Consider the following 23,866-nt stretch of genomic DNA (forward strand, 5'->3'; position numbering starts at 1 on the left):
TCACGTTTCCACTGCTCTGAAAATGAATCCATTTTCAGAGTGTTTTCTTTGTTAAGTATCTAAGTCATATGAATTGGGAAGATTCCTCAAAAATACAATCAGTTTGCATTATAATCTTGTTTGCATAGTGATTGGATTTAGATTTTACCCTTGACAGGGATAAAATCGATCTGTATCTGATCTCTGTTAACCTTGTCCTGTTGTGGTTCCCATTTCAAGTTCTAGAAAGGTTGCAGGATTCACAAGAATGGACTTGGAGTTAAAAGAGGAATATCATGTAAGAGGATACGTAGGGTGTATGCAAGCAACACTCACACAAGAAGTAGGATCTTTCTAGCAAAAAACTTGAACGCCAATTGCACAATAAGAGAGTTGGACAACATTTTGAATGAGGTCATCCCTTGTGATTCCACCCGTCTCACCCCCTTCCCCCTTGCGGTTTCCTCTACCCCCCAGGCACTTGGAGATGGAGGGGACATGCCCAGAAGGTGCCTTCATCTTCTTCAGCCCCTTCGGCCGCCCCTCCCCAACAGCCTGTTCAGGGTTGGGTGGTGGTTAGGGATGGCAGATGCCCCAGAACCGCCCCTTCTGCCCCAGGCTTCCCTGTGGAACATCCCAACCTGTATGCCCCTGATCATGATGCAGACTCGTCAGAGATGGGATGTAGTTTGCAGGGTATTCCTCTTCCCCTTGAAGAGAGGGCTTCTCCCATGAATGGGACGAAGAATTTGCCACCCCCACCCCTGTACAGATCTTCTCTCCAGAGGACTTTCCCCTCACCTCCCTGCAGGTGGCTACCTACTCGAGACATACTCCCTCCTTGAGGGATGAGGCATTGCAGTCGATCACCACCAAGAATGGTCGCACCTTTCATACACTTCCCTAATGAGGGTTGTCTCAGGGTTTAGGTGGTATTTCTCCTCCCCGCTGGAGGCAGGTCATGAGGGATCAACTCCACCCTTAAGTCACAGATGGCCCTGTGGACATATTAGATGATATCCAATGCAGTCGTTCTGGAAAGCTTTTACATGGTCATACTTTCTAGTCAGGGGCAGCAGGCTCTAAGGATGGAGTATGCATTTCAGTTTCTTAGTCCATTTTGCCTTGTATTATCGTCCGTGGTGTCATCATGGCCGCTAGAGGACAGTGGATTATCATTTTGCCGGACAACATGCATATTGATATTTTGAGCATCTATGCCCCTAACCATAGGGGAGAGAGGATCTCATTCTGGAAGCTCCTTACAAAATGGGTTCCTTGTGCTGATCATTGGATTTTGGGAGGAGACTTCAATATGGTTGAGCAGCCAGCAGCTAAAAAAGGTGGTCATGAGGGTGTGGTACACCCTCTTGAGAGAGCTGCTTGGGAGAGGTTCCTCCTCTCTATCTACGGTAGGGACTGCTGGATTGAGGTGCATCAAAACAGCTCAACATTAACCCAAACACCACCCTCTTCCTACTCGCCTCCCCCCTTTCATCTCCTACTCGCACCCCCCTGCTTTCCCCCCTCGCCTCCCTCCTCCACCTTCCTTGCCCACGTTCGTTTTCCCAACTCGCCTCCATTCCGCTCCACATCCGTAGGGCGTCTCTGTACTGCCCAGAACCGCATGCACAAAAAAAAGGCAAAAGCAAAAACAAAAATGTGTTCCTTTTTTTTTCTGCCTCATACTCCTCTTTCTCTTCCTCCCTCACCCATTTTCCTAATTATTTCCTCTACCACACTCCCTTCATGGCAGATGGCCTTGCCACTACTCAAGTCCCATACAAACACTCCATCGCTAGGTTTTTACGACCTCGGGACAGTGCGCCAGTGACACAGTCGCCCCCCTCCTCCCAGGAGCTCTCTTCTGCAGCAATGACTCCCACGGCAGGACCTCTTTCAGTGGCTCGCTCAGTAGTGCAACCCTTGCCTTCCATGTCTGCTAGTGTGGCAACGGTGGCTTCACAGGTACAATCTCCGTCTCCTTTATCCGTATCATCTGATTCTTCTTCAACCTCATCCGACAGTGCTGATCCTCAGTATTTTCCCTTTGAGGTTGACACCGTTATTCCCCCTTCTGCCCCACCTCCTCACCCACCTACTCGTCTTCATTCTGCCCAGACCTCATCCTCTTCCAACCATGTTTCCATACACCATTTTAATTTGCCACCCGCATCCACCTCCTGCACCACTCCCTTCACCATCAATTTCATTGACCCATCTCCATTCCAGCTTCCCCGGTTTCTCACTTTGTTCAATCAAGCCAAACTAGCCACCTTGGGCTTGACAGGTCTTTCATCCATCCCAGATGTTCGTGTGATGGATGCCTCCCTTTGTGCCGGCAGCCGTCCTCATCAGCAACTTTCCGACAATGCCCAATGGTCAGCCGCTGACTTCAGCTTTCATCGCTCACATCATTGGTCCACTGGAAAGTTCTGTTCTCCATCGCCGTCCGACACTCACATAATTGGCATTTCACCCATCAAGGTCTTTGCTGCCACCATTGCCCTGCTGGTTCCCACCCCTTCCCCTTCCCAGCCCCCGTACTATGCACCTCTATATCCTATTTCATTATTATTTTCTTCTCTGAGAAATTCCCACAACACCGCTATCTCCACTACAATGAGGCTTTTCACTGCTTTTGCACCGGCTAACCATTTCCCTTCCACCATCTCCTCTATGAATCCATCCGCCTCCATTGCCGCCGATTTCGGGCTCAGCACAAGCAGCCTGAAATTGTATTATTCACTTGAACTTCTTCTCATTTTTCCATAGAGAGAGCCTATTGAGGGACAGGAGGGCAGTGGGACCAGAGCCACCTAGACAAAGAGTCCTCACAGATTTTTTCAGAGCCAGCACTGTAACCCCACCAGCCTCTACTCCCCCATCTACAGGCCTACCTGGCAGACCACCCTCTAGAGGAGTCACCCTGGACAAAGCCATTGCCATCCGTAGAGTGAGACGCCCATGACCCCGAGGATCGCGTCCACGACTCCCTCACCATCATTGCCTGCCACCGGAGGAGTTTACCGCGACGATTCAGTGGTTCAGCTTTCAGCTCTTAGCTCTCTTAGGATGTTACTATTTTCATTCTTTCTTTCAGATTTGTTATGATGAGACATCATCATCATCAGTTGTACCTTGTTTTGGTCTCATGGGCCATTTCGGCCTTTAGGAGACGTTAATATATATTTCTTTCTTTCTTTCTTTCACCTACCTGCTGCAATTTCCTCCTCGCCACTACTCTGCGAGCCTCACCGTTTTCCCCCCACAGCGTCCTGCATCCGACCTAGGGTGCAATAGGATCTCCCCGCCTCGTCTTGCCGCCACACTACCCCCTTTGCCTGTCTTCCATTCCACTGCACTTCCATTCCCGCCCCAAAGGTCTCTAATGGTGTGGCATCATCTGGTTGCCTACCATCCTCGCCTGCAACGGTCTCCACCACCCTCTCCACCTCGTCCCTTTCCTCACCAGCAAGATGTTCTGTCCCCTCCCCTACCTCGTCCCCCGGCCACATTGCCCTCACCACTTCCCTGCCACTACACGCGGGTAGCAGGTAGTCATCCGGCTCCCTCATAGCTAACCCTCCTCCTGCTATGGTGGTCACTACACTTCTTGCAGCTACTTCGACAAACACCTCAGGGGAGCCCTCTTTTCCCACACCTACTTTGGGTTCCCCACATGAGGTCACCTTTTCCGTTGATCGAGGTGACAGTACAGAGTGCATTGAGCCTCACGACTCTCCATTTTCTTACAGTGCTTGAGATATCTCCATGGGTAATCTACACTGCTTGTGGTTCCCGGATCCTCCAAAGCAGTTGACCTTGCCTCATCCTCGCGAGTCGTGGAGTTCACCGCATAGTCCGAGGTTTGGATAACCTCTGCTATGCCACTTACCTCATGGACTACTTCGAGCTCTCCCGTGACACTTGTTGTCAAAGGGATCACACTCGACAGGCCGAGGACATGATTTGGGGTCTCTAGACTCAAGTCTCCAATCTTGAGCAACACCTTCACCAAGCAGAACTAGAGCTCACCCACCTCCACACATTATTTTTCCACCACCACAAGTAACATGACCAAGTGGCATAATAGACTAGGGAGCTCATCTCCTTACGAGCCCAAGCATTGGACTTAGATGCCCTTCGCCAGTCTCTCCGCCCTTTCCAATCACTTCTCGCTGGTTCTCACACCTCTCCATCAACTGAGGTACTCAGCATGACGTCAGCTAGCACTCAGTTTTCCTCCAACATACAGAGCGCCCTTAGTTTTTATTTTTATTTTTTCTCATTGTACATACCTTCTTTCATGATGCCGATGTTTTCTATCATTGTACATACCTTAGCACGATGTCACACTCAGTTTTCCTCCAGCATGCAGAGCGCTCTTAGTTTTTAATTTTTCTTTCTTTCTCATTGTACATACCTTCTTTCATGATGCTGATGTTTTCTATCATTGTACATACCTCAGCATGACATCAGCTACCGCGCACAGTTTTCCTCCAGCATGTAGAGTGCCCTTAGTTTTTAATTTGTTTCTGAATGTATATTCCTTCTTTCATGATGCCGATGTTTTCTATCATTGTACATACCATCTTTCATGATGTATTGACAACATAGTGCATATTTTCATTCAGTAATAATTTATCAGTTCATAGTGTTATTTTTTTTCTATCTTCCTCATCAAGAACGGTGAGCACTCTAGTGGTGGGCGACCTGTAGAGCAACTAAGGGCGTCCACACTGGACTGTTTCGTTTGAACCATCCCATGGTGCCACACTGTATCTCCTGAGCCTGGATGTACCTGTTGGACCGCCTTGCTGGATCATCCCAGGTTGACCATCCCAGAGCATTCAGTGGACCATCCAGAAACGAAAGTGCATCACCAACGGATACATGAGAGGTGCACATACATTGAAGGCACTGTACTGTCACCCTGATGGGCATCTACCAAAGATAGGAGATGCCACTGACTCCACCGACTCACAAGAATCATTAAAATGGTTCCTCAGCTCATTCTTGGGGATATCCTTTCCATCTAGTCCTGTTCATTGAGTGCTGTAGTCACTTGTTATTCCATCCTCTTTGTCACTTTGACCACTGTTGGGTATACAAGGTACAGTGAAGGGCATGTAACAGCTTCTTGGGAGTAATGCAAGTAATGTTTACAGTATTCTTGTCATTGTGTTATGCTTACAATCTAATTTGTCTCAGTATGCTCATGTGTACATTGTGTTGTGAGTATTGAGGACTCTGGACATATTGTCCTGAGGAGAACCATCACTTTAGTATGCCGGGCAACCAACCCTGCTACAACAACCATGGATACACATAATGGGGTCCATACAAGCATTACAGTACGAGGGTGGAGTATTGATACATATGTCTACAAGTGAGATAGGAAGACACTTCATCTTGAAAAAGGTAGACAAGCCACCCTATGGAAGCACCCTATGGACGACCATTGAGATAACTTTTTGGTGTTGTCTTTAAGATAGTAGATGACATAGGAATATCAGTGTGTGTGTGTGTCAAGCAGTTCAGATTCTTCTAATTCTTAGAATCTATAGACACCTCCTCTGGAGAGGTCTTGGAGTTGCCAACATTACTAAGGTAATCCCCTCGCAATGGAATCCTGGTCACTATTGAGCATGACGGTGTAAAGGGTTTGGGTGATTGTGGCATTGCTTATTCGGGATCTAAAAGCCCAAATGGAACGCTTGTTTTTTGCAGAACACTGATGCAGTAGGCCTCCCAGGTTAGCACCTTATTGTGATTGCCTCAAGAGAACCTCTGGTATTCATTGGAGAGACTTCGCTTGTGATTGCCTTAGAACCACTGGTATGCATTTGGAGAGACTTGAGGCAACCATTGCATCCTAGGCCCACAATGTGCAGAAGAGAGTCCTTGACACAATCCTCTGCTGCAACTTTGGAGAAAAATATGTAGTGAGGGCAATCTGATCCAAATTACCTACCCCTTCTACCAGTCTCTTCCGGGAGACCAGAGAAGACACCTGATTTACCACATGAAACATCACCACAGTCTTAAGTAAACATCTCTCACAATAGACTGGTCTAGATAGCTTTCTTGGCATCTGCACAATTCATTGTTGCACAACAAGACTCAAAAGAACCTTGCATGATGTCGAGCTGTTTCATTACATGTCTCCTTGCAAAGGGGTTGTTTCTTGGAATATACAAGGAAGGGGCAGCGATTTAACTGGTTGCAGGAGACATATGATCTGTGATTGTCTTCATTTGTTAGTTGTAGACCAAATGGAAGCTTTGGTACATGGTAATAAGGGTGAATTCTCGTTCGTGTGGGAGGGTTAAGTTATGTTGCCTGATGGCCCTTGAATTATCCCCCATGCAATGCGGGGCCTGGCTCTAGAGGGAGGGTAAGCCAGGAGGGGACGTGGAGTCTTTGCCAGCAATGCTGGCCCTCCCTGTGCTTTTGTACATGTCAGCACGATGCACTAGCAAGGCTGTTGAGGTGATCTTGTAACCATTTCCAACACATAGAACATGCCATTCTTCATAGGAAATTTTGGAATAAACAAAGTTGAAAGAGAAATGTAAAGATTTCACTTCCAACACATAGAACATGCCATTCTTCCAACACATAGAGCATGCCATTCTTCATAGGAATTTTTGGAATAAACAAAGTTAAAAGAGAAATCTAAAGATTCTTGGGTGGGCAATACATGACAACAAAAGTTCTTTTATAATTATTAATACTAATGGAGGTTATAGCATGTAGTTTACCAAGCCCTCCCTGTGCTTTCCTATACGTTGGCACGGTTGAGGTGATCTTGTAACCACTGCCAACACATAGAACATGCCATTCTTCATAGGAGGAATAAACAAAGTTGAAAGAGAAATCTAAAGATTCTTGGGCAGGCAATACATGAAAACAAAAGTTCCTTTATAATTATTAATACTAATGGAGTTTATAGCATGTAGTTACCAAGCATATTTTGTTTCCTTTTGCAGGGATGTTTCCAACAACCAACTATCAGGACCTGTTCCAACTTGGGTGAACAGAAGTTCTCTTGAAGCGTATGTCAAGGAAGTGCTAGGAATTGTTAAACTAGGCACTTACCTGCAATTGCATATGCTACGAGTATATCTTTCACTATATACGTATACATGCATGCATGCATGCATGTATGTATGTATCCCTCTATGTATATTGTTTTTGGTAATAGAGGACTGGTTTTTACCCAAAAAAGAAAAGTTAGTATCCAAGAATAAAGGACCCTAGATGTATGTATAAAGGACCTTAGATGTACGTATCCAAGAATAAATAATGTGTATAAAGCACCCTAGATGTATGTATGTATCTAAGAATAAATGGTGTGGATAAAGGACCCTGGATGTATGGTATTCTATATTCTATTGAGGTTTCCATTTTGCAAAATCAATGCTCTAGTTATAGTGTTTTTTGTGAATTTGCACTTCACTGCACATCATCTTGTAACTAGTTTTTCAAACAGATTTTGAGCAAACTGCACTTGCAGGAACTTGTTATGGAACTTCTTTGAACAAAGCGATGAGAAAAACAGGTGATGTGATTCTCATTTAATGGTTGAAATCATGAAAAATTTGTGCCCTCATACTTCATGTAATATGGCATGGACTTTTTTACATGAACGGTCGTTGTGCCCTCAATGTCCAATGTGCAAGACCTTTCAAACCTGTCATGGATCCAAGCTCTATATGATCTCCCAATCTGTATATATGGAATGACCTGTAGGGTGTCTAGAAAATACACACACACTTTTTTTTTTGGGGGTAAAAATCATTGTTTCTATTAGATCAAATGTACAGATAGAGACCCCCTCAAAGCAAGAGAGGTCTCACAGATGATGAAAAATAAAAACAGTGGAAAAACAAATCCAAATGAGACTGATCTAACTGTTGTAGCTGCTGATAGCAATCATGCAGAGATTGTGTCGCAATGACTGACGGAAATAGTGATACTTGTCAATTTAGGTCAACTGGAAAACCAGTCGATTACGAGCAATCCTAACTGTCCAGAGAGCCCAAAATCGTGTCCATTGTAAAAATGGAGCCCCAAGTGCAAATCTCCGCTCATATCTGTCAAACATCCAAAAATGCTGAGAGAAACGTGCACCTAGAAATCTGGCATTCAAGCATTGAGAGAAACATGCACCTAGAAATCTGGCATTCAAGCATCTAGACAAATGAAGGAGGACATCCTGTGTGTCAAGGCTGCGCCATGACAAGAACATCTTGGACAATGAGAAGAAGCAATGTTTCGTTTTGCCAAAATGCTACCAACAAGAAGGACTCCTGTAATGCATCGCTAAAAGAAAACTCTCAGTTTGAGAGGTAACTGGCTTTTCCATAGCCTTTGCAAAGTTTTTTTCCACCATATCATTGGCTTATTCAAATTCCATAGTATATTTCCATGCTCATAAAACCATGGTGGTGGTATAATCAATTGGTAGATCCTTGCTGCTGTGATATGTGAAAAAGGAAATTTCACAGAAACAAAAGTCTCATCTCTATGGATTATCCAATCTTCTAGTCTATCTTGGCTAGGGTCCAGTATGACATTCTGGAAGGGTTGTAATTGTGTTTCGATTTTTTGCAATGTAGGCTTGTGTGAAGAAACAGCACTTTTCCAGCCCTAAAAAGGGAGTTTCTAGTTATTTTATATTTTATATTTTTGGGGTTTTTGTCTTGGCTGCTGGAGTACACATTTATGGTGACCGACCAGCACCCTCCTTTACTATATATAGCATTGCCCATACCTCATCATCAGTGTACCACTTCATCGTCGCCATATCAGGTACCATCTGGCCGCCTACAAGCAGAGGCTCTCATTTGCGTTTTTCTCTGCTGGTCCAGGCCGCCTACTTCAGGGCTCACATCAGCCAACATCAGGCTGTATTCTGGCGCTTACATCAGGCCTTCTTCTGCTCACATCTGCGTTTCACCTCAGCATATGTCAGCGCCTACATCAGAGCATATATCAGCGTTTATACATCAGCTTACATCAGCGTTTTGCTTCAGCAGACATCTGCGTTTTGCTGCAGCTCACATCAGCGCTTCACATCAGCCCACATCTGCGCTTACATCAGGCTTACGTCAGGCATTATATCAGCATTTATCTCAGCCTTCTTCAACGCATACATTAGGGCTCACATTGAGCATATCTTGTGCGTTTTGGCAAAGCCCTTGGGACAGCAGCCCTCTCTGCTACACATCAGGACAGCAGCCCTTTGTGCTCCTTTGGGACAGGAGCCCTCTCTGCTACATCGGGACAGCAGCCCTCTCTGCTATAGGTATGCAGCACCCGTGTCACCAGAGCTTGCACCACTCGGGACGGCAGCCCTCTCTGCTTCAGGTACGCAGCACCCGTGTCATCAGAGACTGCACCACCATCATCGTCATCAACGTTAACTTTTTTCCGCTGCCACTATCACCTCGGAGTGCTTTGCCACACATCGACGTGAGCCTTCGTCATCGACCGCGCTTTAGCTCCGACGTCCTTCTCTGCTTCAGCACTGTTCTTCTTTTTAGAGTCACCTCTCATATGAGGGCTCTTGTACATATCTGCACTCACCTTTTATATATATTCACTCACATCATGCTGTGTGGTTTTACTCTGATCTCTCGTATTTCTGGTCCTTCCATCCTTTTGCCCTCACATGGTATCAAAGCTATCGTGAGCAAAGAGATTGAAGACCTCGAGAGCACATAGCATGGATCGTCCACCCGCACTGCCGGAGGACTGATTCTTCTCACGAGAAGATGCTTCTCCAAACTCTGATCTGGACCACATAGGGAATGGGATTTCTTACTCAGTGGAGAATCTTGTTCAAGATCATACTTTGGGAGATGATCAACCCATGCACATCACCTCATCCACACCACCTTTGCCATCAGGATCGCCCTCTCCGACTTTATCAGATCTTGTTTCCAGAGGGGGGTACATTCCTTGTGCCATTGTGTTTGTGTGGGACCCTGGCATACTTCATCTTCTTTCATCTTCTCTCATGGTCCCTTTTTGGCCTGAGAGGGGGTGTGAAGAAATAGCACTTTTCCAGCCCTAAAAAGGGAGTTTCTAGTTATTTTATATTTTATATTTTTGGGGTTTTTGTCTTGACTGCTGGCCTACACCTTTATGGTGACCGACCAGCACCCCCCTTTACTATATATAGCATTTCCCATACCTCATCATCAGTGTACCACTTCATCGCCATATCAGGTACCATCTGGCCGCTACAAGCAGAGGCTCTCAATTGCGTTTTCCTCTGCTGGTCCAGGCCGCCTACTTCACGGCTCACATCAGCCAACATCAGGCTGTATTCTGGTGCTTACATCAGGCCTTCTTTTGCTCACATTTGCGTTTCACCTCACCATATGTCAGCGCCTACATCATATATCAGCGTTTATACATCAGCTTACATCAGCATTTTGCTTCAGCAGACATTTGCGTTTTGTTGCAGCTCACATCAGCCCACGTCTGTGCTTACATCAGGCTTACGTCAGGCTTTATATCAGCATTTATCTCGGTCTTCTTCAGCGCATACATCAAGGCTCACATCCAGCATATCTTGTGCGTTTTGGCACAGCCCTTGGGACAGCAGCCCTCTCTGCTACTTCGGGACAGCAGCCCTCTCTGCTACATTGGGACGGCAGACCTCTCTGCTTCAGGTATGCAGCACCCGTGTCACCAGAGCTTGCACCACTGGGGACGGCGGCCCTCTCTGCTTTAGGTACGTAGCACCCGTGTCATCAGAGACTGCACCACCATCCTCGTCATCGACGTTACCTTTTTTCGGCTGCCACTATCACCTCGGAGTGCTTTGCCACACATCGACACGAGCCTTCGTCATCGACCGTGCTTTAGCTCTGACGTCCTTCTCTGCTTCAGCACTATTCTTCTTTTTGCTCAGAGTCACCTCTCATATGAGGGCTCTTGTACATATTTGCACTCACCTTTTTTGTATACATTCACTCACATATTTCATGCTGTGTGGTTTTACTCTGATCTCTCGTATTTTTTGTCCTTCCATCCTTTTGCCCTCACACATTGAGCTTGCGAGAAAGATAGAACATGTTCCTCAGGGGATATGACATCTTGCACAGTGCATATTCCTTTGATAGACAGAAAGTAAGTTGATCTAGGAGCTGTAATCACCAATGGAGCAACAAAAGCACGACTCCAATGGATGTTTCCTACCTGAATGAATTTACTGTCTGATGTTAGCCCAATGAATAGATTGCAATACTGCTTTCCAATCAGCAATCAGCCGGCTTGTGTATGGGCAGCCAGGAATCTTGCCTTGGACATGTCCAAATAGTATGTCCCAGTATTGTAGCTTCCATTTACGTTCCATTTACCAAAGGAGCAAGTCTGATAGGTTGTCAACATTGCGGCAAATCATGAGAGTCCAAGGTTGTTGTTGAGCCAAAAAGTTTGTAGTAGGGTTGCTTTGCGTGCTGACATATGATAATGAATATCAAGAACATTGAGACCACCATACAGCTTGGGTGAGCAGATTCTTTCAAATCTTAGAAGGCGTAGTGCTTTCTGGTGATGTTTTGTTCACCATAAAACCTCCATGGTCTTTGACATAAAGATGGAAATGTGTTGTTTTGACCATATTAAATGTGGCAAGAACTGAATGTAAGCCATAAGAATGGGTTGCACAATTTTGAGTCACACATGAAGAAGCCAAGTAGACAAGTGCCAATTATCCAATTTGGCTTGCAACCTCTGCATGACCCAGTTAGTAGCAGTTCGATGAGACATATTCCAGTCGAGAGGATATCCCAGATGTAGAACAATGTCAGTGGGATGAATAATCTGTCCTGGCCATAAAATGCTATGCCAATCCATCTCCTTCATTGGCAGTAATTATGATTTTCTAAAAGTTATGAACAAGCCTGCCCCCCTCTCCAAAGAGCTCAAGAGCTTTCATAAGTACTTTAAGATCATTTTGTGTATTCTTAGAGAAGAAAAAAGAGTTGTCGGCATAAGCTTGAGCAACCAAAGCACCCCATTTGGTAATTGCAACCCATGTAACTGCCTAGTATTAGTGAGTTTATTCATGTAGAGTAGTAAAGGATGAGTGGCACAACGCATGTAATTGCCCAGTATTAGTGAGTTTATTCATGTAGAGTAGCAAAGGATGAGTGGCGTGATTGCATACAATAAAGCACTTAAGGGGAATCCCTATCTAATAGTTTTCCCCATACCCATTGAGAGGATAGTCCTTTGCCCAATATACAACGTGCCATATTGTCTTCAAAAAGCTAGTAAATAACATTCGAGAGTTTTTGTCCAAAGCTAAGCTTTACCATCACTGTAGCAATGTACTCCCATTGAACAATGTCAAATACCTTTGCTACATCAACTTAAAGTAATATGAAATCCTGCTTTGTATATTTTGCATGTTCTATCCCCACATAGACATTACAGATATTATCAGTGATCTGTCATTTGGAAACAAAGCCATACTGTGCAGGATGGAGGTCTCTATTCGAAATCTTTTGAGTCTGTCAGTGAGCATTTTTGTGATCATTTTATAGATTACTTGCATCAAACTAATGGGTCGCCAGTCATAAAAATTTTGACATAGCTATTTTTTGGGCACCACTTTGACAAGCCCCTCTTTTGCAGAGGATGGCATAATTCCTTGCAACCACGATTGATTGATCATAAGTAGCAGTGGTTGTTCAAGTATTTCCCAAAATTGGAAAAACAATGAAACCTTCCCAACCTAGCGATTTCCATCGCCCTAAAATTTAACAGCACCACTGAGCTCTAAAGCTAACAAAGGAAGTAAAAGGTCTCTTGCTTCCTGTGCATCCGTAATTGACACCACCTCAGAGAGGAGCTCAAGACAAGCACTAGAAACACTAGCTATCAATGGAGCGGGTGAAGCAAAAGAATGTTGAAAATAAGCAATGCATTATTGTTCCAATTCCATAAGATTTTGTGACCATTCACCAGTTTGCATTTGAACTCGTGAAATGCATTGCTTTTGCCGTGTTGAATGCAAACTTTTGAGGTAAGTTTTGAAGGAACAATTGTTGTCAAGCAGGGGTATTGGTCATGATCGAATTTGCCATTTTGGCAGCTTTCATTGATCATTTTTATCCCGTTCATGGCGGGCATAATTCATCTACATTTGTTTGTGGGACGATAACAAACAAATATGGCTAAGCTCTTCAATAACTTGCAGTTGATTTTTCAGCCCAGTGATTTGTTGTCTTTCTTCTCCTAAGTACCATTTTCCATAATTTGGTATTACCCCTTGTATTTTCATTGCAAAATGATGCCAAGCAATGTCTATGTCCTCATACATTTCAGCTTTTAGGGCATCCACAATACTGCACACCATTTCCTGAAATAGGGGCTGAGTGAGAACTATTATTTACCATACAAAGGCTTTGGTGGGCAACCACATCCAAATAAAGACCCAGCCATAAGGAAGCATGATCAGAGAGTCCCATCGAATAGTCAACCCACATATGGCATGCATGAGGATTGGCATGATCATCATTTAAAATATACCAACGATCCAAGTGAGCACGATAATCAGTAAGAGCATTGTGATGGAATGTAAATCCTTTCACATCCGGGCAAGTTTCTTTCCACATCTATTGCATTCAGACGATATAATGCATTTGTCCATGAGATCCTCTCAACCACAATCATGTGAGAGCAACCACGAGGATTGTCCTCTCGTGATGGTGAATCATTAAAATCAACACACAAAAAAGCATTAGTCATCCATGGATACTGCATAAGTTTTTGCTAGAGCAAGGCATGGTGAACAGATGCCAGAGGCATAAACTGATGCAAATTCATAAGTCTTCCCATTCAAAATGCACTATACAAAGTAGATATGCATGCTAAATGTGGGTTTCTTGCCGAATCACAGCAAGTGTTTGACAAGATGTACAGTGCCTTTGATTGTGGTGTTTGATAAGAAGCGAGTATTCGGACATTTGGCGTGAAGCTTTGAGCTCCACCCGTCCTTGCATTCCTGCGCCGCCTGCCCCTCCGGATACTGTGTCTCACATGATATCTATTCCCAACCTTCGGGGTGACCCCATTATGTAGCGAGTGGAGTACTCCGGCTTTCCAAGCCAATGCTTCATTTGCAGACACATGGGACATCTAGCTAGAGCTTGCCCTCAGCGCCAGCCTAGGAGACCGCCCCCCGATGGTTCCCCACCTACTTTCCGCTCATATCCGCACCAGGGGGCTGAGGGAGGAGCAGGTGTTACGACCCTGTGTTTTTCTTTGGACAGTGGGGCACGGGCACGAGATGGACAGTGTGAAAGGCATCAGTTTGGAATCGAGAAAGAAACTCATGTGTGGCTAGCCCAAGTGTGAAGGGGACAAAAGGATTTAGAGAAAGGGACAAAAGGATTTTGAGTTTATAAGGTTTTATAACCTTTGATGACTTAAAATAATATTATTTTTGGAAGGATGCGTTTTTGCTATTAGCTTTTGTTTTTTGTTTTGGGAGAAAAGCAGGCTGAATCGCATCCTTGTTATAAAGCGAAGGGTGGCGGAATTCGACGCGTGGTGGCGTGTGGCGTGTGGCGCTTCTTCTCCATGGATGGCTGGTCGTTGGCACACGGCAACTGAGGCACAGCAGTGGCAAGGCAAGGCATTGGTTGGGGGTGCACAACATTAGCCAGTTGTATGGGCTGAGGGTAGGCAGTGCAGGGGATGAGTGCACGGCAGCAGCCAGTCGCCAAAAAGCAAGCCAGCGCAGGCATACCACAGGTTTGGCCAGTCGCCAAAGAGCATAGGCGACATCAGAGCAGCAGCGCAGGCGGGCTGGGTTGCAGGGAGCATCGGGCTGTACTGTAGGGTGGCGCAAGGCTGCAAAGAAGGCTGATAATTGGACTGTTTCTCTCTCTCTCTCTCTCTCTCTCTCTCTCTCTCTCTCTCTCTCTCTCTCGTGATTATCGATCCCTCGCCTTTGCCTTATAGAACATGGAGCTCTCTAGATCGGAACAGCAGGCCTCAGACCTCCGCCACATAGTCTTTGAAGGCCACCTGCAAATATGTAATTGCAGTTGTTTCTGGTGATGCTTCGGCGGCTGGATTTGCAGGGCTTTGTCCTGACTGAGATCAAGAAGCCCCTTGGATCTGGGGACCGGAAAAGCAGCCACAGATTACATGGCGCTGATTGCAGGTTTGGAGACAATTACTGCCATGGGATTATGGCATGTAGAGGCTTATACCGATTATATGCTTGTCTATGGTAAATATGTATTTGGCTTCATATGAAAACACGTCTTTGGAGACCTGAGGAGAAAGGTTACATGGCTTTAAGGAAGGACATGATATAGTACAGCCCTACTGCTGTTTGGGAAAAGGTTTGAAGGATCCATGTTAGAGATGGAGAAGATCTTTGGAAAGCAGGGAGGCATTGTACAGGTGTGCCTTCTCTATGGTATGTTGTGCTGTAATAACGAGAGTTCTCATTTGGAAGTCCTGGGTGAAACTATAAGGGATCCTATATTGGTGGAGGATTCTACAAGTTTTACTTTGTACTCAAATTTGATCAAGTAAAGAAATACTGCAAGGGACGCCACTACGTTTTGGGGCCAATTGGTGTCCGTGTACTGTTTGCAGCACCACTCTAGCTCCCCCTGTTTGTTTTCCTTTCCCAGGTCCTCAAAGGTGTTGAAGTGTTTTGTGTGTGAGTGTTTGTTTCACCGCCCGTCAAGTTTCTGAAGGCCGGTTTCAGCAGGTTCCTAGGCAACGGAGCACCAGGTCCCGACCATGGATGACCCAGCAGCCAGAGAGTGGCGGACGGTTGGTCCCTGCTTGGGCCGCCAGCCGAACACAGCACCAGGTTCCGACCATGGATGACCCAGCAGCTAGAGAGTGGCGGACGGTTGGCCCCCGCCCGGGGGCCGCTAGCCGAACACTAGAGCTGAGCGTCGCCGCCGCGCGCGCCAGGTTGGCAGCGTGCAGGACTACTCATTTTTGTCAGAGAACTGTTACGAGCACTTATCACAGCACCTGTCCATAGACGGTGGGCCTCCTCTAGTCACGGAGAGGGGCCCCCCCAATTTGGCGGCCGATTCATCGTTGTTGCGACACCTCTTCCAGCCCTCAGTGCCCAGTGGAGCCGGTAGACCCCTCTCTCTCTCCGACGAGCTTTTTCTAGCATCCTTCCTCCCCGATGGATGCCTCTCAACAGCGTCCCTTTCTAGCCTCTCCGCCTCCCCGCTCCCCCTCATCCCCCCCCCCCCCCCCCCCCCCCCCCCCCCCCCCCCCCCCGCGTTTTGCCTCTCCAGAGCATTCTTGTCGCCCCCCCAGCAGCCCTTGACCCGGAGCGGAGGCAGCCGGCAGGATTAGTCCGTCGCTTGATTCACCGATTTTCCAAGCCAGTAGAGATGACCATTGCCGCCCTTCCGGGGCTCTTCCACCTGAGTCTCGGGGGCGGGGGGGGTGGGGGGGGGGGGGGTTGGAAGGATCTTGGGATAGTCTGTGGACTACAATTTCTTCCGGTGTTTGCTGATAGAAGGGACCGACATGCTTGAGGAGACAATAGCCCCTGTTCGGGTTTGTGTGGGTTTTCACCATTCCAGGCCCTCTACACCAGATAATGGCGTGATGATCCTCTCTCTCCCCTTCAGTGCAGCCCCGCGGAAAGAGTGGGATCCTGAGTTGGTGGCAGCTGCCATTCAGGGTCATGCAGTTGAGCTCCTTCACCTTCTCCACGATCTCCGCATCATTGACGTTCTCACCCATTTTTGGCCTCTGGCTAGGATGAAGCTGGGAGGTTCAGCCCATCGAGGCCAGGACGAGGAGATGGTAGTCTCCAGTCTGGAGGTGCTGCTTTTTGTGTTCGTGCATACTTCTATTGTGGTACCTCTTCCCCCCCTTACAGATACCTCTACTGTGATCGATGGAGTTCAGAGCATGCATATGCGTGCGCTCGTACACACAATGGTGTCACATGGAGGAGGACAGGATTAGTGCCCAATTGGTGCGCCTTCGCCCCTGCACAGATTGTGATTATTTCCCGTCTGAACCCTCACCCAAGACTCTTTGAGGGGAGGGTAGTTCCGCTAGTGCCGCATCACACCGAGATTGATATGTGGATTGCTTCATGGAACATTCAGGGTTTAGGGGGGGCCTCAGTGCTTTCATAGACGAGGCGTCCTACATGGCGAGCTTTAGAGGGCCATAGTGGGGGACCCATAGACATTCTTTTCTGCTAGGAGCAACATCTCTCAGAGGGGCACACCCACAGATGCGGAAAGATTCTTCGAGGTAGGAGTCACACTTTCTGGTCCCCATCCTTCGGCCCCTCAGGGAGGTAGGGAGGGGTGTGTATATCTGTCAGTGAGCAGCTGCTATCGGCAGTGAGCACCGGCCCCAATCTCTCTAGACTTGAGAGATTTTATGTTGAGGAGTAGGCTTGCAACCGAGGGGGTATGACTGGTATTTTGGTAGGCACTTCATTTTCTGACCACACCCTGATTATTTTGTCCTTAGAGGACCCGTGGAGGCATGACAAGCATGTGAGCTCAAGGATTCCGGACAGCCTCATTCAAGACCCTGATATTTGTAGCAGGATAGAGCAGATATGGGCGGGATTGGATTTTCTTTAAGGCTTTGCTACGCGCACATTGGATGAGAGCTTAGGGGAGATCAGCTGTTTCTTACAGGAGGCAGCACAGAGCCAATTAGACGGTTTCGAGGAGCAGGAGAGGAGTTTGAGGGGTCGTCTTGCCTCTTTACAGGAGCTTCAGGAGAGGTTCCCGGATAGCCAGTGGATCGAGAGTCAGCTTGCCGCCGCTTGCACGGAGATTAGATCCATAGAGGAGAGGAGGGTGGAGTACAGGTATCATGCTAGGGCCTCTTTCTGGACTCAGGTAGGCGATAGAGTCACAAAGGACTTCTTTGAGATAGACGGCCCCGATAAGAGGAGAGATGGTATTCGCACGTTACGTTGTGAGGATGGAGCTATTGTTTCAGATCCCCCCCCCCCCCCCCCCTTTGAGAGCCATCACCACGGACTTTTTTCGATCCCTCCTCACTGGTGCCCTAGTATCTCCATAGGTGGTGGAAGCACGCGAGAGGGTTTGGCAGCATACGAGGGAGGTGGTTCCCCCTTCTCTTCGGTCATTCTTATTGACACCATTTCTTGTTGAGGAGCTGGCGGAGGCATTGACGGCACTTCCCAGGGGAAAATGCCTGGGGGCGAATGGGCTTCCTGTCTCCTTCTTTCTTTGCCATTGGGACCTCATGGAAGGTGGCCTTCGAGTTGCCTTCAATGAGATTATGATCACAGGTGCCATGCCAGAGAGGCTCTCAGAGGGCTTGATTCACTTGATTCCCAAGGAGGGTGGTGACAGATTGGAGATCAGGTAGTGGAGACCCATCACTCTTCTAGGGAAAACCTATAAGATCTTGGCCAAGGCCATTAGCAAGAGACTTCATCCTTTTCTCCCGGACTTGATCCATGACACTCAGACCGGCTCTGTTTAGGATTGGAGCATTCTGGACAACATCTTTACCTTCTGGGAGGCGACAGCTTCGGCCACGATGCGGCAGCACGACCATTTTGTGCTACTCCTAGACTTTGAGAAAGCTTATGATAGGGTGGATTGGAGGTTTCTGGAGGGCACTATGAGCCGGATGGGATTCCCCATGGAGTGGATACATAGAATCTCAGGACTTTACTCAGGCTCACATAGCCAGGTTCTCATTTAGGGAGCTTGTGGTGACAGATTCTCCTTCTCCCGCTCGGTTAGACAAGGCTGTCCTCTGGCACCTTACCTCTTCCTATTCATCATCGAGGCCATGAGTAGTTTTCTCTCCGCCCAAGAGACTGGGCTTCAGGGATTGCGTCTTTTCCTCCGCACGCAAGAGGAGCTGCTGGACTCAGAGTTTGTAGACAACAAGCAGCTTTCCTTGTAGGAGATGTGGGGAATCTATAGAGATTTGCAGAGGTGATCGAGGTTTTCTACCACGCATCATGAGCACAAGTCGTGTGGTTTTTGGGTAAGCTCAGCACCCGTCCCGACTTGGCGACCACTTGAGGATTTCCAATGGATCCCGAGGGGCACTCCAGTTCGATATCTTGGTTGCCAGTTTGGCATTGATATCTCTCCCGAGCAGTAGCTCTCCCCGCTTCTTTTGAGTATTCGGAAGAAGCTTCTATATTGGAGCTCGGCGAGGCTCTCTCTAGTAGGCAGGGTGGTGGAAGCGAACCAGGTACTTCTTGCCACCATGTAGTACATCACCTCGTCCTAGGCCTTTTCTCGGGCATGTATTGGATAGTTACAATGATTGATATGGGCCGGAAGTGATGGGAGGCCAACCAGGGCCAAGGTGGCATGGAGAGTGATTATTCGGCCTCGTCGCGCAGAAGGGGGCTAGGCCTCATTGACCCAGCTATTCAGAGCTGCGCCCTACTGGGCAAGTTGATTGTTAGAGGCCTCCTTCCCGGTGGTGAGCCCTGGAAGGATTTCCTGCTAGCCCGGTTTTCAGCCCGCACTCTGAGTCTTGGGGGCCCTTGGCTGCAGAGTACTAGATGGTTCTTCACAAAGATGCGAGCCCATGGATTTAGCCTAGCTTTTGAGGACAGATTTGCATCGAGCTTACTTCATGCTTGGGAGCACCTTAGGCCCGCCCTCAAACAGATAGCTCGAGTTGCATCAGAGGAGCGGCTTCGGCAGCCTTTGGTCTAGAACCCCCTAATCCGTTTACCCAGTGACCACATGACAGGGGCCCGACCGCACGTTTCTTTAGGCGCCTTGAGCATGGGACCAACTAGGTCTCTTGGAGATTGGATCGCCAACAGGCAGTTACCCCTAGAGGTGCAGGAGAGGCCTGATAGGGATCCGGGGCAGAGATAGGCTCAGCATCAACATCGACTCAGCTATCCCTCAAGAGTGGCTAAGCCCCCTAGACCTGACTCCCCCAGTGTGGCTAGGCATGTTTACCAGACACGATATCCTAGTGGTGGTCCACAAAGCGGATGAGGACAGTGATCTGCCCACTTTCTCTATTGGATCCCATGGCAAAACTAGAGAGATCTGAGCTTCCCTTGGAGGATTTTAGGGGCTACACCTTCCACAGGGTGAGGGTGATTGGTTTTCGGGCTTGTGAATGGCATATTGATCCAGCACCGGCCAAGGTGGCCAACGAGAGATTATGGCAGCTATGGATATGGGAGTGCCGACCTCGCACGCGCCTTCAGTGGGATCTGGGAGAGTGGACTCTGCATGATCCAACAAATCAGGAGGAGACTCTAGATGCCCCTTCTTTGCATAGACTGCACGGCTAGGCCGCATGATCCAGATGCCCTAGATAGATGGCACACTGGCAACAACAACACATTATCAGTCTCAGGGCCTCTCACAACGTTTCCTTCCAGATTTCTAGAAGAGACTGTGGGATAATTTTCAGCCAAGAAAGATCACCCCCTTTCTTTGGTTGCTGGCAAATAGGAGTTTAACGGTCGGTACTTGGCTGGCAGTTGACGGTTGACCAGCGGCTTGCCCGTTGCGCGCCACCCCCAGGAGACTCAGAGACATTGCCTTTGGGATTGCCCAAAGGCTCAGCAAAGTTGGCGGAGGATTCTCCGCATCTTTGCTATGGACAGGGCATCGACTCGGATCATCACATGGGGCACTATCGCTTGGGCCACAGAGGCTGGAGTGGTCAGGGCTTATGAGGAGGATGGGGAAGGGCTAGGCCTTTAATCTCTCACCATCGTATTGCAGTAGTACCACTCACAGCCCCACCTACAAGTGACTGGTGGCGAGGCTCATGCCAGAGATGGGAGATTTGCAGTAGCATAGCAACCTGGCACATTTGGCGTGCTAGATGCAGCGAGGCCATCAAGGGTACCCACACTCCATTGGCGAGACCATCAGGAGCATATAGCTTGATATCATTCATACTCTCTGCGGTTAGTGGAGGAAGTTACAGGGAGGTTCAGACCGCATGCGGAAGCTGCGGGAAGCTTTCTTGCGACTCTAGAGGCCCGGCCCTTTCCTCACAGATAGAGGAGGTGACCCCATTTGGCATTACAGACCATCTGCGTGGTTGCCCCCCCCCCCCCCCCCCCCCCCCCCCCCCCCCCATGAGATAGCCTTCTACTCATAGGGCAGAAGTCGGAGGAGAAGCGTCTCTTCCCCTCATGATCATTTGATTCCCGCCTTTAAATGAGGGGAGTTTGTATGTAGCCCTTTGTGGTTGTATCTAGCCCTTTGGGGCTGTTTTTCCTTAACTAATTGAAGGATCTTTTTCCTGGAAAAAAAAATGCACTATACAATGATCAATCTACCATCTGGATCACGATAAGCCACTACTGTCAGTTAAGCATGTCGTATAAGCACAAACACCCAAAAAAAGTAGTCAAACTTGCATAGTATATATCATAGTCATGGAAATAACCAGTTTGTCTATAGTAGGGGAAAATACCCACTTTTGTGAGTTAGTTTATCCCATATGCAAATGGGTGTAAAAGTGCCTTACAGTTGTATAAAAATCCCTCTTTTTTGCAATGGAAAAGTGATCTATTGGCATGGTGAAAACCTGAGTATTGTGTACGTAAGTGTCTCTCTTGTTGTTCAATTCATTTCCATTAGGCACAGATTTCCATTGGGCATAGAGAGCTGCTACAGATGTAGCTCTTTTTGGCACGCCGGGTGGGACGGAGGATTCCATCTCCCCCTTTTCCCATCTCCTTGTTCTAGGGTTAGAGTTTTTTCTCTTATGTTTCTAGGGTTCTCTATCAATATCGCTAGTTTTTGCAATTATGCTTAGGGTTCGTCGGAGTTTATTGAATGCTGCCCTGGGATTGCTCTTGTTCGTACCTTCCAGCTGCTCAGCTGCTTCAGTCGCTGATTGCCCATGCCTTCGGCAAACATGCTACATGGTTGAGGGTCTGGTGGAGTGGCGATACTATTCAGGACACATCTACAGCCTATGATCACCATAGTCTGCAGGGACATAGAGGCACACTTTATGGGGGTGAGGTTACAAGTCACACTAAAGAGATGTATACACATTGCAGTATGTTACTTCCCACCTAGGAAGTCCTCATATGCTATTCTAGAGGAGGGAGAGCAATTTTATCCCCTCCATGCAGACATCATTGAGTTTTCATGTTTGGGCAAAGTTCTCCTTTTAGGGGAACTTGCATATGACGAGGAGGAGCCGACCATGCAAGAGACTCGGAGGAGATTGACATTCAGTGATAATCACAGGATAGAGGGGACATTACAGCATCAGCAGGGAGAGAGTTCCTTGTGCTGGGGACCACACATAGCTTAGACATCTTCAACGGGATTTCCGGTTGGCCTTCTTCCAGAGCTCTCACATGCTTCCCAGATGGCGGAGGCTGGAGTACAGTGGATTACGTGATGGGATCTCCGGCTTTAGCCACATCACCACCACCACCGCCCATCTCCCACTCAACCTAGATTCACTTCCACCATGATGGGGACTCGACTTACTCCGACCATCTCTTACTCACATCTAACATATGTAGACCCCAATCTCCCACTAGCCGACCTCACCTCTCAGCTCACCACAATCTTACATACCTCTGCCATAGCCACATTTCCATTCACCAACCGATTTACGACCAGATCCCCCACTCGCACCATGCCCCAGAACGACTGGTATGAAAAGGAATGCTGCACAACATGTGAGCATCTCCTACGCGAAGTTGCAACTAGCCAAGTCCGAGAGCGAGATGCTCAAAGGATTAACTAATACACAACCAGACGTAAGAAATGAGAACATGTTAAGGGCCAATACAAGGAATTATACCAATCTCTCAAAGGTGTGAACAGTATTGAGGGCTGGAAGAAAATCCAGGAGAAACGCCCACCCACACCCATCACATCTCCATCCATATGGCACACATATGCAAGATCCTTGTATGAAGTACCAGATCAGCCCCCCATCCCACCACCATCACATCCACGTCCCATCATATCCACCTTCTTCACACCCGCATGGTAGCCCGAGCCATCCGGAGACTCAAAAAGGATAGATCAGAGGACCACGAGGGCCTCCTCGCAAAGCACATCTCCCATGCGGGGGGAACTCTGGCACCCCCCTGGCCCATATGTTCAACTAGGCTCTTTCGAAAGGCTTCGCACCCACCTGGACAGCCCATACCATCACACCCATTCATAAAGCCGGAGATCCCATGGACCCCAACAATTACAGGACTATTATGATTGGCCATAAACTGGCCAAACTTTATGGGTCAGTACTCAATAGACTAGCAGAGAGACATGAGCACAGAGCATCAAGGCAGGCAGGCTTCTGCAGGTCATTCTCTACTTTGGATCACATCTTCACCCTTCGAGCCATCATAGAAGAGGCTAAAGCACGACACCAACGGGTTTATTGTTGCTTTGTGGATTTCCACAAAGCATTTGATACGGTGCCTCGAGTCAGACTACTGCAGAGACTCCAGGATTTGGGGGTACCATCAGACATGATTTGAGGGATCATGACATTATATTAGTCGGTTATATGGTGGGTGAGATGCCCAGGAGGATTATCAAAGGAGATCTCCAGTACCATTGGAGTGAAGCAAGGATGCCCACTATCTCCCACTCTCTTTGTTCTCTACATTGATGAGATTTCAGCCTTCATTGATAGAGGAGGGGGAGGAGGCGTATCACTAGGAGGCATCCTTGTTGCCATACTACTTTATGCTGAGGGCATTGTGCTTATTGTAGATTCTCCAGAGGCTCTCCAGAGGCATCTTGACACATTACACTACTTTTGAACACAGCGGGATCTCACAGTAAACCTTGGGAAAACCAAAGTTATGGTTTTCAACAAGTCCCCTCTTTTCACATCTCAACTTAGTTTCACC

At 47.6% G+C, this 23,866-nt stretch overlaps 2 protein-coding genes across 3 annotated transcripts in view; both read left to right on the forward strand.

Annotated features, from left to right (window-relative positions):
• The window catches only part of LOC147604323 (putative LRR receptor-like serine/threonine-protein kinase At1g56140), a 149,406-nt gene that overhangs the window by 18,495 nt on the left and 107,045 nt on the right, over window positions 1–23,866 (forward strand). The window contains exons 14-15 of the mRNA XM_086795665.1: window positions 6,975–7,040; window positions 7,502–7,546. Coding sequence (XP_086651791.1) covers window positions 6,975–7,040; window positions 7,502–7,546 — 111 coding nt within the window. The remainder of the gene's footprint in view (window positions 1–6,974; window positions 7,041–7,501; window positions 7,547–23,866) is intronic.
• On the forward strand, window positions 6–6,948 carry LOC147604324 (uncharacterized). 2 transcript variants are annotated; one of them, XM_086795580.1, is made up of 3 exons: window positions 6–5,403; window positions 5,519–5,592; window positions 5,713–6,948. In XM_086795580.1, the coding sequence occupies exon 1, from the start codon at window positions 1,729–1,731 to the stop codon at window positions 2,752–2,754; it is 1,026 nt and encodes a 341-aa protein (XP_086651706.1). In that variant the 5' UTR covers window positions 6–1,728; the 3' UTR covers window positions 2,755–5,403; window positions 5,519–5,592; window positions 5,713–6,948. The 2 variants fall into 2 exon arrangements, with proteins under 2 accessions (XP_086651706.1, XP_086651705.1); XM_086795579.1 differs by having other exon boundaries at window positions 5,519–6,948.

This window comes from Cibotium barometz, chromosome 62 (genome assembly GCF_041138505.1).
Source record: "Cibotium barometz isolate CiBa-2024 chromosome 62, ASM4113850v1, whole genome shotgun sequence".
Lineage (NCBI taxonomy): Eukaryota > Viridiplantae > Streptophyta > Polypodiopsida > Cyatheales > Cibotiaceae > Cibotium > Cibotium barometz.